Source organism: Etheostoma cragini, chromosome 17, assembly GCF_013103735.1.
Source record: "Etheostoma cragini isolate CJK2018 chromosome 17, CSU_Ecrag_1.0, whole genome shotgun sequence".
NCBI lineage: Eukaryota > Metazoa > Chordata > Actinopteri > Perciformes > Percidae > Etheostoma > Etheostoma cragini.
In genome coordinates, this window is record NC_048423.1 from 23,895,546 (window position 1) to 23,914,879 (window position 19,334).

At 39.3% G+C, this 19,334-nt stretch overlaps 2 protein-coding genes and 1 non-coding gene across 6 annotated transcripts in view; 1 reads left to right on the forward strand and 2 right to left on the reverse strand.

Moving 5' to 3' along the window:
• Nucleotides 1-471: 471 nt before the first annotated feature.
• The window catches only part of haao (3-hydroxyanthranilate 3,4-dioxygenase), a 20,127-nt gene continuing 1,264 nt past the window's right edge, over nucleotides 472-19,334 (reverse strand). The window contains exons 3-11 of one of the 3 annotated variants that reach the window (XM_034898834.1): nucleotides 19,030-19,113; nucleotides 18,657-18,763; nucleotides 17,573-17,662; nucleotides 17,418-17,461; nucleotides 16,661-16,806; nucleotides 15,840-15,908; nucleotides 14,521-14,603; nucleotides 14,274-14,362; nucleotides 472-520 (exon numbers count right to left, since the gene is read on the reverse strand). In XM_034898834.1, coding sequence (XP_034754725.1) covers nucleotides 14,290-14,362; nucleotides 14,521-14,603; nucleotides 15,840-15,908; nucleotides 16,661-16,806; nucleotides 17,418-17,461; nucleotides 17,573-17,662; nucleotides 18,657-18,763; nucleotides 19,030-19,113 — 696 coding nt within the window. In that variant the 3' untranslated portion in view covers nucleotides 472-520; nucleotides 14,274-14,289. Of the gene's footprint in view, nucleotides 521-2,755; nucleotides 2,779-14,223; nucleotides 14,363-14,520; nucleotides 14,604-15,839; nucleotides 15,909-16,660; nucleotides 16,807-17,417; nucleotides 17,462-17,572; nucleotides 17,663-18,656; nucleotides 18,764-19,029; nucleotides 19,114-19,334 lie in introns of those variants that run through there. The other 2 variants (XM_034898836.1, XM_034898833.1) reach the window with 2 other exon arrangements.
• trnai-uau lies at nucleotides 5,950-6,043 on the reverse strand. Its single transcript has 2 exons — nucleotides 6,006-6,043; nucleotides 5,950-5,985 (listed from the first exon to the last, which is right to left on the reverse strand). It is a non-coding gene; the product is annotated as a tRNA-Ile (tRNA).
• LOC117960720 (transmembrane protein 229B-like) lies at nucleotides 10,052-12,854 on the forward strand. 2 transcript variants are annotated; one of them, XM_034898838.1, is made up of 2 exons: nucleotides 10,052-10,352; nucleotides 12,050-12,854. In XM_034898838.1, the coding sequence occupies exons 1-2, from the start codon at nucleotides 10,316-10,318 to the stop codon at nucleotides 12,529-12,531; spliced, it is 519 nt and encodes a 172-aa protein (XP_034754729.1). In that variant the 5' UTR covers nucleotides 10,052-10,315; the 3' UTR covers nucleotides 12,532-12,854. The 2 variants fall into 2 exon arrangements, with proteins under 2 accessions (XP_034754729.1, XP_034754728.1); XM_034898837.1 differs by having other exon boundaries at nucleotides 10,052-10,367; nucleotides 12,050-12,693.

Below are 19,334 nucleotides of genomic sequence, written 5' to 3' on the forward strand. Positions count from 1 at the left end.
TGCAAACGCCCATTCCAGGTACCCTTGTTGTAAATGGCAAAGTTGTACTGTTTTTTTGTTTTTTTTTTAGATTATTTCTTGCGCATTCTAGGCCTCACTCTACACAGGTCAACACACATGAAAGGGGAGAGAGACGTGGGTGCCCACTCAACCAGGTGAGCCACCCAGGGCCCCCAAGTTACCTCCCAATCCCCCCCAGCAAAGGATAAAATCCACGTCACTTGAATAACTTTCCAGTGTTAAAAAACACTATAGAAGAATTCGAATCAGAAATACTTTGTATGTACATAATGAGAAATTCTGTGTTACAGTTGCACGAAGTATATAAATGTCAGAATAGAAATATAAATAAAGATATATTAGTGTGTATGTGTACGGTATTTTCATAGTTAAAGGATTTTTTATGATGCAGCATTTACATCATTATGGAGTTGTAATGGTGAACATGTAATAACGAATAAACAATAGCAGCAGAGTATTGCACATATTTTAAGCTGTTGTGTGTGTGTGTGTGTGTGTGTGTGTGTGTGTGTGTGTGTGTGTGTGTGTGTGTGTGTGTGTGTGTGTGTGTGTGTGTGTCAGACACTTTAGAGGGAGGAGTTATAAAGTTTGATGGCCACAGGCAGGAAGGACTTGTGTGGCGCCCTGTGGTGCATTATGGGAGAATAAGTCTTGCACTGAAAGTACTCCTGTGTATGAGAAGCAAGCCGTGGAGTGGGTGGGAGACAATGTCCAAGATGTAGTTTGGACAGCGTCCTCCTCTCTGACACCCCGACTGTCTCGTAGTATCATATTCTGAATCTATGTAGATGTCTGGTGTCACATAAGCCTTGGATACGTTGTTTACAGTACTTCCTGGATTGGATTCTCCCACAATAATAAAGGCCATTCCATTGTAGTGCAGTTTATTTCTCTGAGCCCTTGCTAACTACTGTTTCTCTAACTTTACACTTCAAATATGCAGCATACTGTACAGGTAGAGCTATGTCCCGTCTCATCCACCGCATTAGAGCTATTCAAGGAAGGGATGTTAACCAGACCTCAACCGGTTGGTCTTCATCCTTAAAACTTTCCCGCTTTTAATCTGGAACATACCAAGTTGATTAACCTGTAGTCCTGCTAAGTGTCTTTCAATTTTGTCTCATTCGGATTGATTTGCTTTCCACATTCGTTTGTGTATGTGGACAGCCTGTAACACGCACACACACACACACACCCACACACACACACACATCCTCTTCTCTAATATAGTGCACACGCTATCCTGACCACTTGCATCCTAGATGATGATGATGATGATTATGATGATGATGTTTGAGAGCTCTTAGGGGTTAAAAAGTGAAGGTTGAAAAATGTGAATGAGACATCTGGGAATTCTTCACCAGATGAAACTCAAAATTCTCACAATTCCCATGAAGAACAGTCACATAATTGGCATCCGAGGGACAAAAAAGATATATGTATTTGCTGATTTCTTTATTTAAAATGGACAATTCACATTAATCAACATGAGTACAGAGTCCAACATGTAAATGTGCCAGATTTAGCCCAACGGGCTAATTTGCATCTACAGTCCATGATCACAAGTCTTCCTCAAAACTGAAGTAAAAACTCCCTGGTTATAGGTAGTATCCAACACACACTTTCACACACACTTTCACACACACAGTTCCCCCTCTGAAAAGACACACCTTTGACCTCAAAGTCTGCTGGTGTTTGTCCAGGCCAAGATGACATCACTACAATCATCGGCACGGCAATGCGACAGCTGCTTCATCAGTGAAGTTGCTCCGGGCTTGAGCGAGCGGTAGAAAAAGGGAAGAAGAAAAAAAACTAATAATGATAATAATTATACCTTTACACATAATGAGCAGAGCCTACAGGCAGCAATGCATAACAGCTGGGCCTGGGAGCTGTCAGGCAGCTAGATAGTGAGCCAACACTCAGTCCTAACCAAAGGCACATGGGAAATATAGCTTGTGACACATAGCTGTGTGGTGTGCAACAGGTCTGAAGTGCTGCATTAAAGCTTGGAGTTATGGGTCCGTCGTTACGATATCTGTGTTTATGCTACATTATGAGGGAATTCCAATGCATGTACTGCATATTCTCCCACAAACCTTTTGACACAAAATGATCTCGTGGGAAGTGATTCATCAAAAGTTGATCCATTAGATCATTATCATTTATCAAATAAAACCATATTTTAATTGTGAAAGACTACATCGGTTAACAGTGTTTTGCAGTAGTGTGTGTGTGTGTGTGTGTGTGTGTGTCTAGGTGTGTGTCTAGGTGTCTAAGTGTGTCTAGGTGTGTTTGCGTGTGTTTCTGAGTCTAACTGTGTTTGTCTAGGCGTGCGCGTGTGTGTGCGTGCGTGTGTGTGCGCGTCTAGGTGTGTGTATGTGTGTGTCTAGGTGGGTGTGTCTGTGTGTTTGTTTGCATGTGTGTGTGTTTGCATGTGCATGTGTATGTGTTCGTGTGCGTGTGTGCATGCGTATGTGTGTGTGTGTGTGTTTGCGTGTGTCTGCGTCTAACTGTGTGTCTAGGCGTGCGCGTGTGTGTGTGCGTGCGTGTGTGTGTGTGCGTCTAGGTGTGTGTATGTGTGTATCTAGGTGTGTGTGTGTGTGTGTGTTTGTTTGTTTGCATGTGTGTGTGTTTGCATGTGCATGTGTGTTGTTTGTTTGTTTGCATGTGTGTGTGATTGCATGTGCATGTGTATGTGTGTGTGTGTGTGCGCGCGTGTGCATGCGTATGTATGTGTGTGTGTGTGTGTGTGTGTGTGTGTGTGTGTGTATGTGTATGTGTGTGTGTGTGCAGGTACATAAACATTGATGGATAATGCGAGGAGGTGATTAATGCTGCAGGCCAGATTAGAGCAGAGATATGAGAACAGTCATCGCCCCGACACCTCTAGACTTGCAGTCCCGGTGCCTCGGGGATCTGTTGATTTTCAGCTCTCTCTCTGTCGTCACACGCCTAGAGTTCTTTCTCATCATCAAACACAATCCCACACGTCCTTTCCTACTGTCCCATGAACATTTCTCTCTTTTAATTACACACAAACACCCCAATTACTCCTCGCCATTAGCATGAAATAGGTCAGCGGTCTGTATATTCAAACACAACCAAAGGTATTGCACAGCTAAAGACATGATGACCCACTTCACAGACAGACAACATGTGTCCCAAGTGGAACGTGTTAGTTAATTTGAACCTTAGCCCACAATTGACTCCATGCATTCACTTAAACATACCCAGGGTTGGGAGACACCATGCTACACTCGTATAATGTTAAAATGCGTTGTAACTTGTGTTACTGAGATTGTAACAGGTACAGTAGTACTGTCATTTTATTAGTGGTGCATAATGTGTTACAGCAAAAAGGAATACACTACTGTCGTTGTTGCGTTACTTTTGTACTCCCATCGCTGACATACACAAATGCAGTACATCTTGTGAGCATGCTGGGAGCCAAGTGAAGGGAGAGAACTCAGCAATGGGAGAAGGGGGAGGAAAGACAAAACTGAAAAACTCCTCCAACTTTTTAAACACACACGTATGAAAAAAAGTGTGTATACATCAGATGGGACACAGGAGTGTGTCCTCTGTCCTTTTCCCCATCCCACGTAAACTATACTCCAAACTAATAGAGTACTCTTTGCACCCAAATCAACTTTCTTATACACACACACACACACACACACACACACACGCACACATACATAGAAGCGTTTTTTCACCATGCTGCCCTTTGAAAAAAACAGTTGTGCGGATTTAATGGACTTTATGTATGCATGAATGGAAAGATGGAAATATATGATTTGATGCAGTCCTCCATTCAACACACACACACACACACACACACACAGACACACACATTTTTTTAGCAAAAGGGTGATCTCATGCACTTTGCAGCTGGCCCCAAGTGATCGCTGTGGAGCCTCCAACCAGACCTTGTTGCTACATTAACCATGTTCTTGAGTGTGTGTGTGTGTGTCTGTGTGTGTGTGTGTGTGTGTGTGTGTGTGTGTGTGTGTGTGTGTGTGTGTGTGTGTGTGTGTGTGTGTGTGTGTGTGTGTGTGTGTGTGTGTGTGTGGACTGCATCAGACCATATATTTCCAGTCATGCATACATGATACCATTCAAATCCCCACAACCTTTTTTTTTTTTCAAAGGGCACCATGGTTTAATAAAAATATATATATGCAGGAGTGCCCAGATGACACATTCCAAAAGACATATTTTCATGAACATACCTAAAGAAATCATTGAGGCATTCATGTGTGGAGGTCTTGCAGCAGATCCAACTTTATAACCTTTAACGTGGGCTTGTGTGAAATGTAACTGCATGTGTAAGACACACAAACAGAATGCATGGAGGGCAGGAGTGGAAAGAATAAAAGGCGGCCCAACTGTTTTCATTCAAACAGCAGACTCAGCCAGTCATATTCAAGCAAGCACATCTGAAAAAAAGAAAGAAAAAAAAAAGAGCAGTACATTTAAACAGTGGGCAACACAGACCTCTAGTGGTAGGACACGAAAAGTCACTAACCTATGGAGCAGTAATACTTAAGATGGATAGATAGATAGATAGATGTTTATTGATCCCAAGAAAAATGGGAAATTACGGTGTTACAGCAGCAAAATCAGTCACAAAGCACAGAATATAAAAATAACCCTTTGACCCCTTCATGTTGTCCTCATGTTGTCCTATATCAATGTTCTTTTTAATTCCCCAAAATAACATGATTGATTCCACCCAAAGCTCTTTAACAAGTACACATCTCTACTTTCATTGATTTTGGGGCGTCTTATTCAAGTGTTTTTGAAATAGTATTAAGTAAAAGTTGTCATATTCCAGTCTGTGATTATTCATCAACATCCATTCCTTTAATTTTAGTCTAAATACTTCCTCATTTCTGCTTTTCTAACTCAAACATTAGGTATAATTTCCTATAAATGATTTTTACTGAACATAAATTCCAAAAATAAGTGTAAAACATAAGTTAATAAGTTAGTGTTACGTAGTGTTGTGAGAAAACATTGGAAAAAAGTAAAAAGTGTGAGAAAAAAAGCGGCAACAAAAGTGTTGATTTTTTAATTTTGATGGGAAGACAACACAAGGGTTAAAACGTTTCTTTCACCCTTACTCATGATCTTATCATGAATATCATTATGTATTTTTTTGCATTGCTCTAATAAGGTTTATGCCATGTTATATTAGATGCATTTGAGCATGCTATGTTTTATTTTAACTAAATAAATTGGTTAAAGGGTAAAATTGAAAAAAAGTCTCCTGGAAACAGTTTGAAGCCAGAAAAAAGCCGGCATGGAATGATTGAATTATGACTATAACAAACTCACAATGCAAATATACTAACATCTTGACTTGAAGAACTGTTTTTTTCAAAGATTATTTCATAAGAATGCTGTGAATTTTGATATCATTACTTGTGAATGGATATCAAATCACACATCGTACATCATTGACATCCAAAAATGTAATATCCTTTTTAAGCTTTTGTAAATGACATGATGTAATGTCAAAATACTCAATACTGCTTGTACTGTTAAGACTACTATGAGTCACATGCCGTACCTACTATAGATGTTTTGTCTTTTCAGATGTGTCACAAAATGTTGATATAAATGAGATATAGGCCTATGTCTTTTTTTGTAATATATTCCATTGCCTCCCAAAATATTTAAAAGATCTTTCTTTAATTTATATTTACATTGAATTGCAGTTTGTTAGCAATAGTGGCTATGTGCTTTATATTTTTTGCTGCATCTGTACTTACTGAGGTTGAGTGCATTTGTTCACAATATTACACAATACTAATTATTAATATGTACACAATATTTCCGTTGCGAGTAACATTTCTAGTATTTGTAATATACAATGAAGTAGATTCGCCTAAAACATTCGGTTTGTGTACACCAAAATATTGCTCCAGGTGAGGCTCGAACTCACAACCTCGGCATTGCTCTACAATGTACTGTCATATAAGTACCGCGCGCTAACCGATTGCGCCACTGGAGCTCACTGTATCTCCCTCGTAGTTGGGTTTATAAACTCGCGGTGAAAAATCACGTTTGTCTTACATTATTTTTGTTTTTTAACGCTGTTGCACCAGTTCCACACAAACGTCTGTGTTTGCATTAATATCGACACACAAAAAGGCATTAGCAGAATAAATTAAAGTTCCATTATTGTTGTTTGTAAGCTACACGAAGCGCTAATAAATCGTGTCAGCAGGGTCACATTAGCAGAACAAGATGCTAATAATAATACTACTAACACGAGAGGTGCCAAAACAGGACAACAGTCCAATTCATTGCGAAATAAGGTCAGTTATGTTACTCCAGCGTCATTCAACGCTACTCTCCGCTGATTGTGACGACATACCTCCTAGGATGGCGAGGGAATGTCCCGCCCTACTCTGCCTCTGATTGGCTAGTCCTCATTGTCTTTATTGGTTGGATTCGTTAAATCAGAGACGGTTTGGAACTAGAGGATATATGGTTAGATTTAGTCATAAGGAATGAGTCCAGAGGATCTTTGGTTAGATTTAAGCATAAAGAGTGAGATTGGTATGTTAGGGTTATGGTAAGAGTAAAAGGGGAAGACAATCAGGGGATGAGTAAGGTAGAGTAGGATGGGGAATTCAATGCCTTTCCAATACAAAACAGGAATTTCATCACTTAGGATTTTACAAGTAATTCTTAGCGGCATGCAAATTGATAAAATAAAATAACATAAAATAATTTAAAAAAAAATTACAATTAATAAAACTAAATGATCAAATTAAAAATGAAATAGGAGGGAGGGGCTTTGATCTATATACATATATATTTCATGTCAATCAACCAGTCTCAAGGCACTTCTTTTCTTCCATCTTTTTTAAAGACTGAGTCATTTTTTAAGCTACAAAGTTTGTAGTTCCCTTAAAAAAACATTTGTGAATACAAAATGCATACATAATTAAAAAAAAATTCCACAAATATTCAACTTTGTTTTGCATGAACATGCTAAACGTTGCCATGTGATACTCAAAAAGCTCCCCACAATTACAACTATACAAGCGCAGTTCCTGAGATTCAATATCTACATGACACAATGCACATTTGTTGCCATCTAAATTAAATAATTGTATAAATGTGAAATGTGTAAATTTGATAAATATGATTAACTGTTTTGCAATGAACTGCCTCAATTTTGGACAACAAAGGAAAAGACAGACAATTCTACCTCAGATTGCTTCCACCTATGAAAACCCATAATAGTTATAGTAAGCAATAAACACAGAATAAGATGTAAATATTATGTTACGCAAATGAACATTAATGAACATGCTTTGTTATGCCTCAATGGTACAAAATCACTTATAATTTATTAAGCAAAAAATAAAAATCTGTAACAACCTGAGACAAAGTAATAGCTCACTTTTCAAATAAATAAATATGAAATAATGTATATGACCTATTCTGTGTCAGCTTCTAAATCCAGCTCCAACAAAATGTCCCTTTAAACCTTTTCAGTGTAACAAGATGAGGGTTTTTCGGTGTCCATGTGAGCTTCGAGATCTCCAGCATCTTTTATTAGACACTGAAACAAATGTGCTAGTATAATATATAATAATATATAATATGGCAGCTTCTCTGGAATTACGTCACACAACAAAGTACCATTGTGTGCAAAGCGCCAGTCAATGGAAGTTCACACTTAATTGTCCCATGAAAAACAGTGAAAACCAGACATTTTTATGAATTTATACCCCCCCCCCCATCTTCTAAGATCTCATCAAACCTCTTCTCATCATCTCTCATCCTCTAAGATCTCATAAAATCTCGTTTTCGGGGTGGCAGTAACTCAGTCTGAAGGGCGTTGGGGGTTGGGGACCAAAAGGTCGCTGGTTCAAATCCCCGTACGGACCAAAGTATGGTGTGTGGATAGGTGGCTGGAGTGATGCCACTTCACCTTCTGGGCACTGCCAGGTGCTCTTAGCCAAGACCCCCCCCCCCCCCCCCCCCCCCCCCCCCCCACACACTTCTCAGGATGCTGGTCTAGCACTGCTTCCATTGTACGCTCTGCGTCCACATATAAAAGTATTAATGTGTGTGTTGAAAGGGATACGTCTTGTTGGTGCTAAGTGGGTCATTTTTAGTTAGTTATTTTTATAACTCTGACATCTCTCCATTTGTGCATGAATAGGTACTGATCATGTGTGTATTTCAGGCCTGTGTGTAGTGATTACTAACAAACAGAGTGTAAATTGTAATTTCCCCACTGGAGATCTGTAAATTGTTAAATTACTTTCTCATCTCATCTCATTATCTCTCTTCTTCTCTAATCTTATCTTCTCTCATCTTTCTCAGCTGTCATCACATTACCGTCTCATCCCCTCTCATCTCATCTCATCTCATCGTTCATGTCAATAAAATTTATATCTAATTTAGGTCGGATTTACCATACCCGACCAACTCAACGTGGATGCTAAGCGCCTTGAAAAGAGGAACCAGCAGTGTGCTCCCTGAGAGTGACAACGCTAATTTCCCTAACCAAATTGTCTTTGATGACAATTTGCTATGCAACAATGTAACACACACACACACAGACACACACAGTCACCACTGTGTGAAGAGTCCAACCTTTGTCAGCTCGATAACTTTATGACCACTGACTCCAGTCACCCTTCATGGACCCAAAGGTGTGTTTGCTACAATCACTGGACTCTGATCGGGGGGGTCTGCCATGCATCCAACGGTTTTATTAGAGTACACACAAAGCAAACAAACAGGACCCAGCAGTGGCACCATGTCAGGACTGACATCTGCTCCCAGGGACACTTTATGCTTGCATTGTACGCTCTGCATCCATATTTATAAATGTGTTGACAGTGATAAGTCTTGCTGGTGCTAAGTGGGTCAATTCTAGTTAGTCATTTTTATAATTGCAGATAAATGACTAAAGGTATCATAAATAATCTTAGGCATCAAAAATGTCTTTGCTGCCTGTTTAACGGCCTAAATGACATAATGAACAGATGAAAGAGGCTAAAGTGGAAATTTAAGGGACATTTTTTTGACATTTTCTGCACAAAGTTACATATTTTAACCCTCATGTTGTCCTTGGGTCAAATTGACCCGTTTTCCCTTATCAATGTTCTTTTTAATTCCCCAAAATAACATGATTGATTCTACACAACGCTCTTTGCCAAGTACAAATCTCTACTTTCATTAATTTTGGGGCGTCTTATTCAATTTCATAGCATTTGAAAACAAATTGAAGTGTTTTTGAAATAGTATTGAGTAAAAGTGGACATATTCCAGTCTGTGATTATCCATCAACATCCATTCCTTTAATTTTAGTCCAAATAATTCCTAATTTCTGCTTTTCTAACTCAAATATTAGGTATGATTTCCTATAAATGAGGTTTATTGACCATAAATTCAAAAAAGTACTGCAAAACTGAAGTTAAAGAGTTAGTGTTACGTGTTAAAAATGTAAAAAATGTGATAAAAACTTGAATAACATTGATTAAAAGCCTCAACAAAAGTCAATTTTGACGGGAAGACAACCCAAGGGTTAACATGCAGACCTAAATTTGCAGAAAACATATTACTCACTTATACAATGTTTTATCTGTAACTCTAAAAATAACCTGGAGAACCTTTTGAATAAATTTAGTCTACATTTTATATTATTCTAATGCCAGAAAAACTACAAAATATTTCACAAGACAAACAAATGTGACATCAAAGGTAAATCTGAAATAGTATATACAGATATGAATCTAGTGGAAAGTATAAATACATTGCAAATATCCAAAATATGCAAAATCGCAGGAAGGTTGGGAACCAAAAGTGTAAAAGAAAAGAAATACATGAAAAATGTAGGTGCAGTGTAGATGTTGAGACTGTTGGTTGTGTGTATTTCCTGGGCAGCTTCCCTGACGCACCCAGCTTCTGCCATTCACTGATAACCCCAACTCTGCCCGACTTTAACACACATCAACACATTTGTGCGCTTACTGTAATGCGTACTACTCACACAACCACAGTGTCACACTGTGAGATCAATGCTTTTATTGGTATTACACACACACTGCATTTGTTCCTCAGGAAGTCCAGGTTTGCTTCCTGGGTCTATCTCTTGGTTCACGACCTCAGTCCCTGATAACATGGAGCCGCTTAATGTTTAGCCCAAGATCCACACACACACACACACACATACATAGACACACATAGGGAAGCAGATGGATTACAAAAGCACAGTAACCCACATGCACAGTAACCCACATGCTGCACAGTGATGGAGGCGAGAAAGCTAAACGCCAGGAGAACACAAGGTAGTAATGACCAAGGTGAGAAATACTTTCTTACTGTGTATTATGATTAGTAATTGTACAAGGCACCACTTTGAGGCATTGCATTTACTGTCACTGCATCCTGATTTCAAAAGTCGGCCAAGTGATGTGTTGGACTATTGCAATGCTGCTGTGAGACCATTGCTGACTCGACTTTGTTTAGAGGAGGAATAATTTAGACATATGAATAATATTAGGCTTATGACAAGTTGGGTATGTAATGGCTTCGTCGTGATGCAGAGTGAAAACCTGTTGAAGACTTCCCGAGGTTTTAACCTGCTAAACCGTGGCTATTAGCTTGTTAATCCACATTAGAGCGTTTACACCGTGCTGCGTGTCCTGTGGCGGAGGAACCAACCAGGACTGCATACACACTGCAGCTCATGGTGTGGCAACGAAAAATCCAGAAAAAATATATTTAACATGTCACACGTACTAATATACATTATGCACATGTTAATTGTAATGACATTAGAATATAATTTGTACATTGTTTTTTAAATGAAGACCATGGTAAAGCAAATGCTGCAACAGATGATTACTTCACAGGAAATACTGGAATTGGTTAATTCCACCTATTGAAAAGCAATTGAAATAAAAATGTAAGATGAATTGATTTGGACTGGAGCATTACATGATTAACAGCGTCAATGACACAACTCTGGGAGAAACAGCACGCCACTAATCCAATAGTTGTAACTTTCTTCATTATTGCAATTGTTGCAGCAATAAATCGCCTTTAGTGGTTTACTTATGCAACGATGCTTCACATTCATGTTCAAAAACAAAGGAGGAAGAAAAAAACTAACAATCCCACAATCCCACTACAGTTCAAAGTATAGACTTGCGAGCCGCTATCTCTCGACAACAAATGTAAATCTGTCATTAATCTTAGTGTAAAACCACAAATACATCAATTATGCAAATACAACAGTGAAATAGGGCTATTGTTTGAATTATGGTCAGCAGAAAAACATGCATCCTTCATTCATGTAGAACTTTTCAGTTAAAGATGTGACAATATCTCAGATTAATATGGTCAAAATGCACTGGGCAACACCTTTTAATGAGACAGTAGTCAGTAATATCACTCTTACTTAAGTGTATGAAGTATGCTTGAATTTAAGACGTTTAGTTGTGTTTTTTCTTAAAGGAGTAGTTCAACATTTTGGGAAATGGGCTAATTAGTTTTCTGGCCAAGAGTTGTTGACTTTTTCGGAGCCTTTTGAAACATTTGTTTTTTTTTCTCCAATTTTTAAAGCTTCTTATGCTTATTGACATTTGTCGTCTTTTGACATTCTCATTGTTGGGAACCATCCATGTTACTTTTTAGGACAATTTGTTTGAAAGAAACCCAAAGTTCCTTTTTGAAAAGGGGTCAAATTGACCCGAAGACAACAGGACGGTTACAGATTTTTTTGGCTTTTTGTGGCCTTTATTTAAAAAGGCAGCAGAAGACATTAAAGGGGGGAGAGAGAGAGTGTATTACATGCAGCAAAGGGCCAAGGGCCAGACTCTGACCTGGGCCCCTGGGATAAGGACTGAGCCTTTGTACATGGGGCGTTTGCTTAACCAGGTGAGCTACCAGGGAGGCCCATACATGCCATTTTTGTCAATTTTTGTATGTATTTTAAACAAAAATAGGTCAAAACATACTGTAATTAGTTCTTTTGTGACAGGGACAGGTGTTGAAGATGGAGCCAGAGCGGCATCACACGGGAGCCGTCCTCTCTCTGCTGCAGCTCGCCTCTACGTGTACGCGCTGCACGGCTGTCTCTGTGAGGTGGCCTTCACTGCTGCGTGGGACTGGTGCAGCACCCGGGACAGGAGGCTGGCGGGTCACAGCAGCCTGTGGGCGCTGCCTATGTACGCCGTCGCCATCTACCTCCTAGAGATCCTGAGGGCCCGGCTGCTGGCTCAGCATCTCCCGCTGCCGGCGCGTCTGACGGCCTACACCGTCTTCATCTACCTGTGGGAGTTCAGCTGGGGGGCGGGGCTGGGGCTGCTGGGGGCCTGTCCCTGGGACTACTCTGGTTTTAGGTACAACCTGGGGGGACTGGTGACTCTGGAGTATGCACTGCCCTGGACTGTGGCAGCATTTATAGCTGAGCAACATGTGATCAGGAACACTCTGAGGATAAGACTGGCACAGCTCAACTGATAGCAATCTGAAGCAACTACAAAGCATTTATGGACATGTTGTTTTTCATTGTGCATTTTTCACATTTGTTTTTGGTAAATGTTGGTGCATATGCATCTTACCGAGCTAACTTTTAGCTAACTAAAGTCATATCTGTGAGTGAACAAGCAGTCGCTGAAATTTGCCGCAAATAAATATTGGAAGCAGTGTTCCATGTTGTTAGTCCTGCAAGTGGTCTGAGAACGCTGATACCAATATTTGATTAAAACATGAAAACTACTCTAACACCAAATCCCTTATCCTTCCTACATTATTTTTGCACTTTTGTAGTCATTTGTACAGGCTACTTTAGCAACTTTTCTGAAATGTCAGCGCGATGTTGTGAAGAAGTAGTATTTTCAAATTGTATGCATACTGCATCCAACATTACCTACTCTGTAAGGACAGCTGCAGTACATACTAAAAGTAAAAAGAAAAAGTACACGATTGGGATCTCAGTCCATGTTCTCAGTCCATGTTTAATGCAGATTTGAGTCGTGCATGCTCAGATTCAAACGGTTTACGGCATAACTGTCATGCTGAAATTTGTGAAATCCATGAAATAATAAAATGTTGTCATTACAAACAATAACAGAAGATGGAAATCATTTCCCGAGGTGTTTTTGAGGGGGTTCGGGCATCTGGTAAGGATGCCTCCTGGGCGCCTCCCTAGGGAGGTGTTCCAGGCACGACCAGCTGGGAGGAGGACTCGGGGAAGACCCAGGACTAGGTGGAGAGATTATATCTCCAACCTGGCCTGGGAACGCCTCGGGATCCCCCAGTCGGAGCTGGTTGATGTGGCTCGGGAAAGGGAAGTTTGGGGTTCTCTACTGGAGCTGCTGCCCCCGCGACCCGATACCGGATAAGCGGATGAAGATGGATGGATGGATGGATGGATGGATGGATGGATGGATGGACATCCCAGTTTGTTTGCATTTATCAGTTCATTAAACTGACGTTTGGATTCACAAAAACTGATAATACTGTCCATGATCATATAAATAACATGCAAGCCTTATGTTTTTTCAATATAGCTGAACCCATTACTGGAAGACAGTTTTATATTTCAGTGGAAAAAAACATTGGCTCGAAGACCATGCCCAGTGAGTTCTGGGTTTCTTTGTAAAAAAAATACATGGTGAGAGGGAATAAGAACCTGGCCAAGTGATCTTGGCATGCAATGCATGAATACCATTTAACAACATGGCGATTGTTCATAAAAGTTGGTAAAATTTGTGTCCTTGTGTAGCCAATAGGATTCCTACACTAGGAATTTCTTTTTCTGCAGTGTGGAATTGTTTTAAGGAGGGTGATATTACACAGAGAGGGATTTTCTTTCTTTTTACTTCCAGAGAAAATCCACATCACTTACTGTATGTATGTACAGGGAAATACCGCCTACGCACTGCAGTAATGAACTAAAAAAACACTGAAAGACACGTGGTGATTGGGAAAATGTGTGTTTAGATAACACATTTACACGACATATTTTAATTATTTCTCTCATGGGTAAGGATATATTTACATGATATGGTAAATACCTACAACAAAGTGCAATTTACAGTTGAATTATCAACAGCTTAATTAAGGTGTAATCAGTTAGTGTTCACTTTCATTAACATTAAGCAGAAGTGAGTGCTTTTCACTTACTTACTGTATGTGATTTCATTACACTGAGTTCTCTTCCCTTCTTATTCAGAATCTATATATTTAATGGGTGGTTGACTTGGCACGTGGGGGTCAGGGTCTCTTCCGCTCAGGGTTTTGGACCACAAACAGGGCCACGGTCCCCTCCTCTCTCTGCCACAGGTACCTAAAGACAAGGAAACCCTTTTCAGTTTTTTGAGGACAACTACTGCCAAATTACTTCAACTACATCTGAATATTCAGGAAGTGCAATTGCAAAACTTTTACATAATAATTTGCACATTGACTGGAAGAGTTTGTCCTTTATTGTTAATATTGACTCACTGGACGTGTCCAGGGATGAGTAAACTGTCTCCTGCAGAAAGAGAGAACTCCTGCTCGTTCATACTAACTCTTGAGGATCCCTCCTGAGAGAAAAGAAGATGAGAAAAGAGAGGAAGAGTATAGTTATTACCAGAGGTTTCAAGTTGCACAATACAAAGACTCCGTTACCTTACTTAAGTAGAAATTTTAGGTGTCAATACTTTACTGGAGTAATTATTTTAAAGCAGATTTTTACCTCTAATCCTTACATTTTCACGCAAGTATCTGTACTTTTTTTACTTCTTCTGTACTTTTGTTCCAGGTGTCAACGATTTATCCAGATGAATTGAAGTGAATCCGTTGCATTCCTGCAGCTAAGCTAAGCTAGGCTAAGCTAAGCTAAGCTTGGATGTACATTTACATTCCAATAAAAGCCATTGATAACATGGCTCTGAAGCTTGACTTTTTGCACCATTACAATACTTATAGGCAACTAGCCATATCTTCCGCTCCATGAAACACATGTTAATGCTCAGTAGTACACATATATGATTCTTAAATGTACTTGCATTATACAAAAATGTGATCATTTTCAATGGGCCTAACTACAGCTGAAACAGGTGCATCCCAAATATTTCAACATCAACATTTTAATGTAACAGTGTAGTCGTTATGGCCTTGTTTATTTAAAGGCCCTTCCATGCTTTTGTCCTTAATGGCATTTTTCCCCTTACATTACTTTTACTTTTATACTTTAAGTAGTTTTGAAACCAGAACTTTTTACACTTATATATATACTTTTACAATTTATACAGCACTGTAACTTTTAACCTTGTGTTTTATCAGTTTTTATTTTTCATGTTTTAACTGTTTATTCTTGTGTTTCATCTGTTCTGTTTTTATTTTTTTACTGTTTTTTAACTGTTTTGTGAAAAGCACTTTGAATTACCCTGTTGCTGAAATGTGCTATGCAAATAAAGCTGCCTTGCCTTGCCTTGCCTTTTACTGAAGTAAAAAGCTTGATACTTCAGGTCTTTTAAAACCCTATTATCTATCCTTTTACCTGAGTAATGAATGTGAATGTGAATTTTTGACACCTCTGGTTATTACCAAGCAGCAACTTCTGGGGCGGAAAAAAGACAAGGCAGAAGTGCCGAAAACTCTAAAAAAGAGTCCATCCCTATATATGTTATATATGTTAAAATGATCTATTTTCCTATAGAAATAAACCTGGTACAAAACATGTTTGGTTCTATGGCTAACTACCCCCTTTATGACAATTATATTCAAGCATAAAGTTCTTGACATATGAAGCGACAGAAAAGATTTAGTGAACATACCAGTTGCCAAATCCACACATCACTTTGCCGCACTGTTGTCTCTGTCCTCCCAGGTCCAAACACTATTGCCTGTCATGGTCACAAGAACATTATTAAATCTCTTTCATATCACCATTATCATCAATAATCAATAATAGTAATTTTAAAGGTCCCATGGCATGAAAATGTCCCTTTCTGAGGTTTTATGCCCATGGTCCCCCAGTGGCTAGACTTCAGATACAGTATCAGGGGACCACTAAGGTCTATAAAAGAGACTTCAGATACAGTATTAGGGGACCACTAAGGTCTATATAAAAGAGACTTCAGATACAGTATTAGAGACCACTGAGGTCAATATAAAAGAAACTTCAGATACAGTATTAGGGGACCACTAAGGTCTATATAAAGAGACTTCAGATACAGTATTAGGGGACCACTAAGGTCTATATAAAAGATACTTCAGATACAGTATCAGGGGACCACTAAGGTCTATAAAAGAGACTTCAAATACAGTATTAGGGGACCACTAAGGTCTATAAAAAAGAGACTTCAGATACAGTATTAGGGACCACTGAGGTCAATATAAAAGAAACTTCAGATACAGTATTAGGGGACCACTAAGGTCTATATAAAGAGACTTCAGATACAGTAGTAGGGGACCACTGAGGTCTATATAAAAGCATCCAAAAAGCACTACGTCATGGGACCTTAAAAAAACTAGGTGACACAATCTGGTCATAATAATAAAAATAAGTAAACAAGATCACAAATTTGAGCTGAAGAAGAAACTGAAAAGTGTAGAACCTTTTTGAAAATACATCTGATTTGATGACTCACAGTACCTCCGTCTCAAACTGAGCTCCGAACATGTCGACGGGCCTGCCGCTGGCCAGGGACGGCCTCTGTTTGTCCAGCCAGTCTTTAAAGGAGAAGGGCAACATCACGTTCAGGGGGTTCATCTGGAACGGAGGTTCTCTGAAGACTTCATCTGTTCATCCAAAGATGAAGAAGACCACGATGTCACCAGTTGAACATTTACGTTTAGATTACACAGTTGAAAAACAGAAATCCATTAAAATCCATTCAATTCAATTCAATTTAATTTATAGTATCAATTCATAACAAGAGTTATTTCGAGACACTTTACAGATAGAGGAGGTCTAGAACACACTCTATTATTTACAAAGACCCAATCATTCCAGTAATTCCCCAAGAGCAAGCAATTAGTGCGACAGTGGCGAGAAAAGACTCCTTTTAGGGAAAAACCTAAAAAAGACCCAGGCTGAATCCCATTTCTCCATCTTACCCCTACCCATTACCCCTTACCCCTACCCCTTGGCCCTTGAAACCAAGGGGTAAGGGGTAAGGGTGAAAACATACCCCTATGAAATAGGACACCACTTGGTTACATCACCATACAGTTTTGATCACAATCTTCCAAGATGCCTTCTCTGTCTGTCAAATGCGTGGGTTTTGACGCCTCTTGGTAGGCGGGGCCAGTTGGGGGTGTAATGAATAGTGGCAACAACAGTCCCAATAAAAGATAATGGAACAATGACTAGAACTAGTAGTTTGTAGTAGTTCACAAGAACAACTCACTTGGATCAGGTCTTCCTGTTTTCCCCTGCTGTGATGTCATGAACCTGCAAGTAAAAAAATCAACCACCAACAACAAACTGGATTATTAAAACCAGCAACCTGATCTGTATGGACTGTTCGTAAGTGCGCAATGTCGATGGGAACATGTCTCTTACTCTGTGATTATTGGCAGCAGCTGGGTTCCGAGATCCTCACAGTAGAACCATTTCTCGAATAGGATGTCAGTGGTGTTGTCCACATAGTACCTGAAGGCACCAAGATGTTGTTAATGCTGCTCTTACATACAGTATATGTCGGTTTTGTAACTTTCTCTCTGAATTTTATGAGGGTTTGGACACAGTGTACTTCTGGGATACATAGGAACTCTTCACTTATTATTGTTATTTTGTTATATATTGTCTTTTTTTCCAATTTTTCTTGCTAAAACTGCTGCTGGAACTTTTAATTTCCCTGCGGGAGTCATCCCAAAAGGATCAATAAAGAGAAGTCTAAGTCTAAGTCTGATTTCATGCGTTTGTGCCAACTGTGTTCCAATACTACAAATGCATTTATTTCTGGTTCTTTTCACAAAGTCTCTTTACTTTTTACACAACTGGCACATAGAAAATGTCTCTTCTGCTCACATCTTTACTTCAAACTTGTTAAATAAGAGATCTGAGTGTTAGCAAACAAATCTAAGACGACCCATTGTCTTTTTTCCTCAAAAAGCAGTAAAAAATCATTTTGTAAATTTCATTTTCAAATGTGTGTAACACTACTGAACGGCTGCAGGTTTGAACCGATGATTTGATGCACTGTGTCTTTTCTCTTCTTGCTCTCGGGGGAATTACTAGAATTATAGGGTTTTTGTAAATTATAGATAGATTTTGATAGTGTAAATAAAATTTAACTGAATTGAATTTACCTTGTTCTGTCTTGAGTGAGGAGTTTTTTTTCTTTCAGATTTGTCTTATTAGAAACATGTATGTAACACTGCATTAAGAAAAGTTTGGAGAACACCTTTTGGAGCATGTGGTTGTGTTTTGCCATAAGAAACGCTGTGTTGGTGTTTGTGCAACTTAAACTCTCAGAACTGCTCTTTTGTTTCACACAATGCATCAGAACAATTGAAAAAGACAAGAAAGTTTTAGATTTTCTGCCATTTAGTGATTTAGTTTGTTTCATTTGTCCTGTATCCCCTGCTTATATCTTCTTATAAATACGTCAGAAGAGAAGATAGAAGGAGATTAAGTAGGAAACCTCAGGCAGTCGGTCTCAGTCAGCAGCCGTCTCCTCTCCACCACCAGTCCCACAGTGTTGGCCTGTCTCTGAGGGGAGTGGGGGATCCGAGCTGGGAGCAGGAACATCTACAAATGGAGAAGAAATGAAACAATGAGACAAAGTTCATCACAGACGTTTTAGTTACAAAGGTGCACTAGAGCATTGTAAATGGGACCAGTCTATTTCCATTAGAAGAAAATCCTACACATTTGAACAGAGCAGTGATGAGTTAACTGTACCCCCTTATGTTGGATTTTTGATATAGTGTAGTAGTGTTATAATTTACTTATTATGAATACACAACAATGCCAAAGACAAAAAAAACGGTGTCTAAAAGCATATCAGAGCTCACCTCTCCCTCCTTGATGTGCACATCCTTGTGTTTGCCATTTTCTATCAACTTTAGACACATGTCCCCCTTCACCTGGTAGAAGAGCTATTTCAAATAGAGAATGGAAGAAGAAGAAGAAGAAGAAGAAGAAGAAGAAGAAGAAGAAGAAGAAGAAGTATTGTTAGATTAAAGGGGAACTACGGGGATCTTACTGTACATGACAGTCTGTTTACAGGTGTTGGGGAGTACTATATGTGACATAATGCCTTTTTGTCTCCAGAGGAAGCTGTGTGAAGACAGTTGGGGGGGGGGGGGGGGGGGGGGGG

Coding starts and splice junctions, on each gene's coding strand:
- LOC117960720 (XM_034898837.1), top strand. CDS start 10,316: ATGGAGGCGAGAAAGCTAAACGCCAGGAGAACACAAGGTAGTAATGAC. Junction 10,368..12,049: donor ACAAGGTAGTAATGACCAAG/GTGAGAAATACT, acceptor CTTTTGTGACAG/GGACAGGTGTTGAAGATGGA.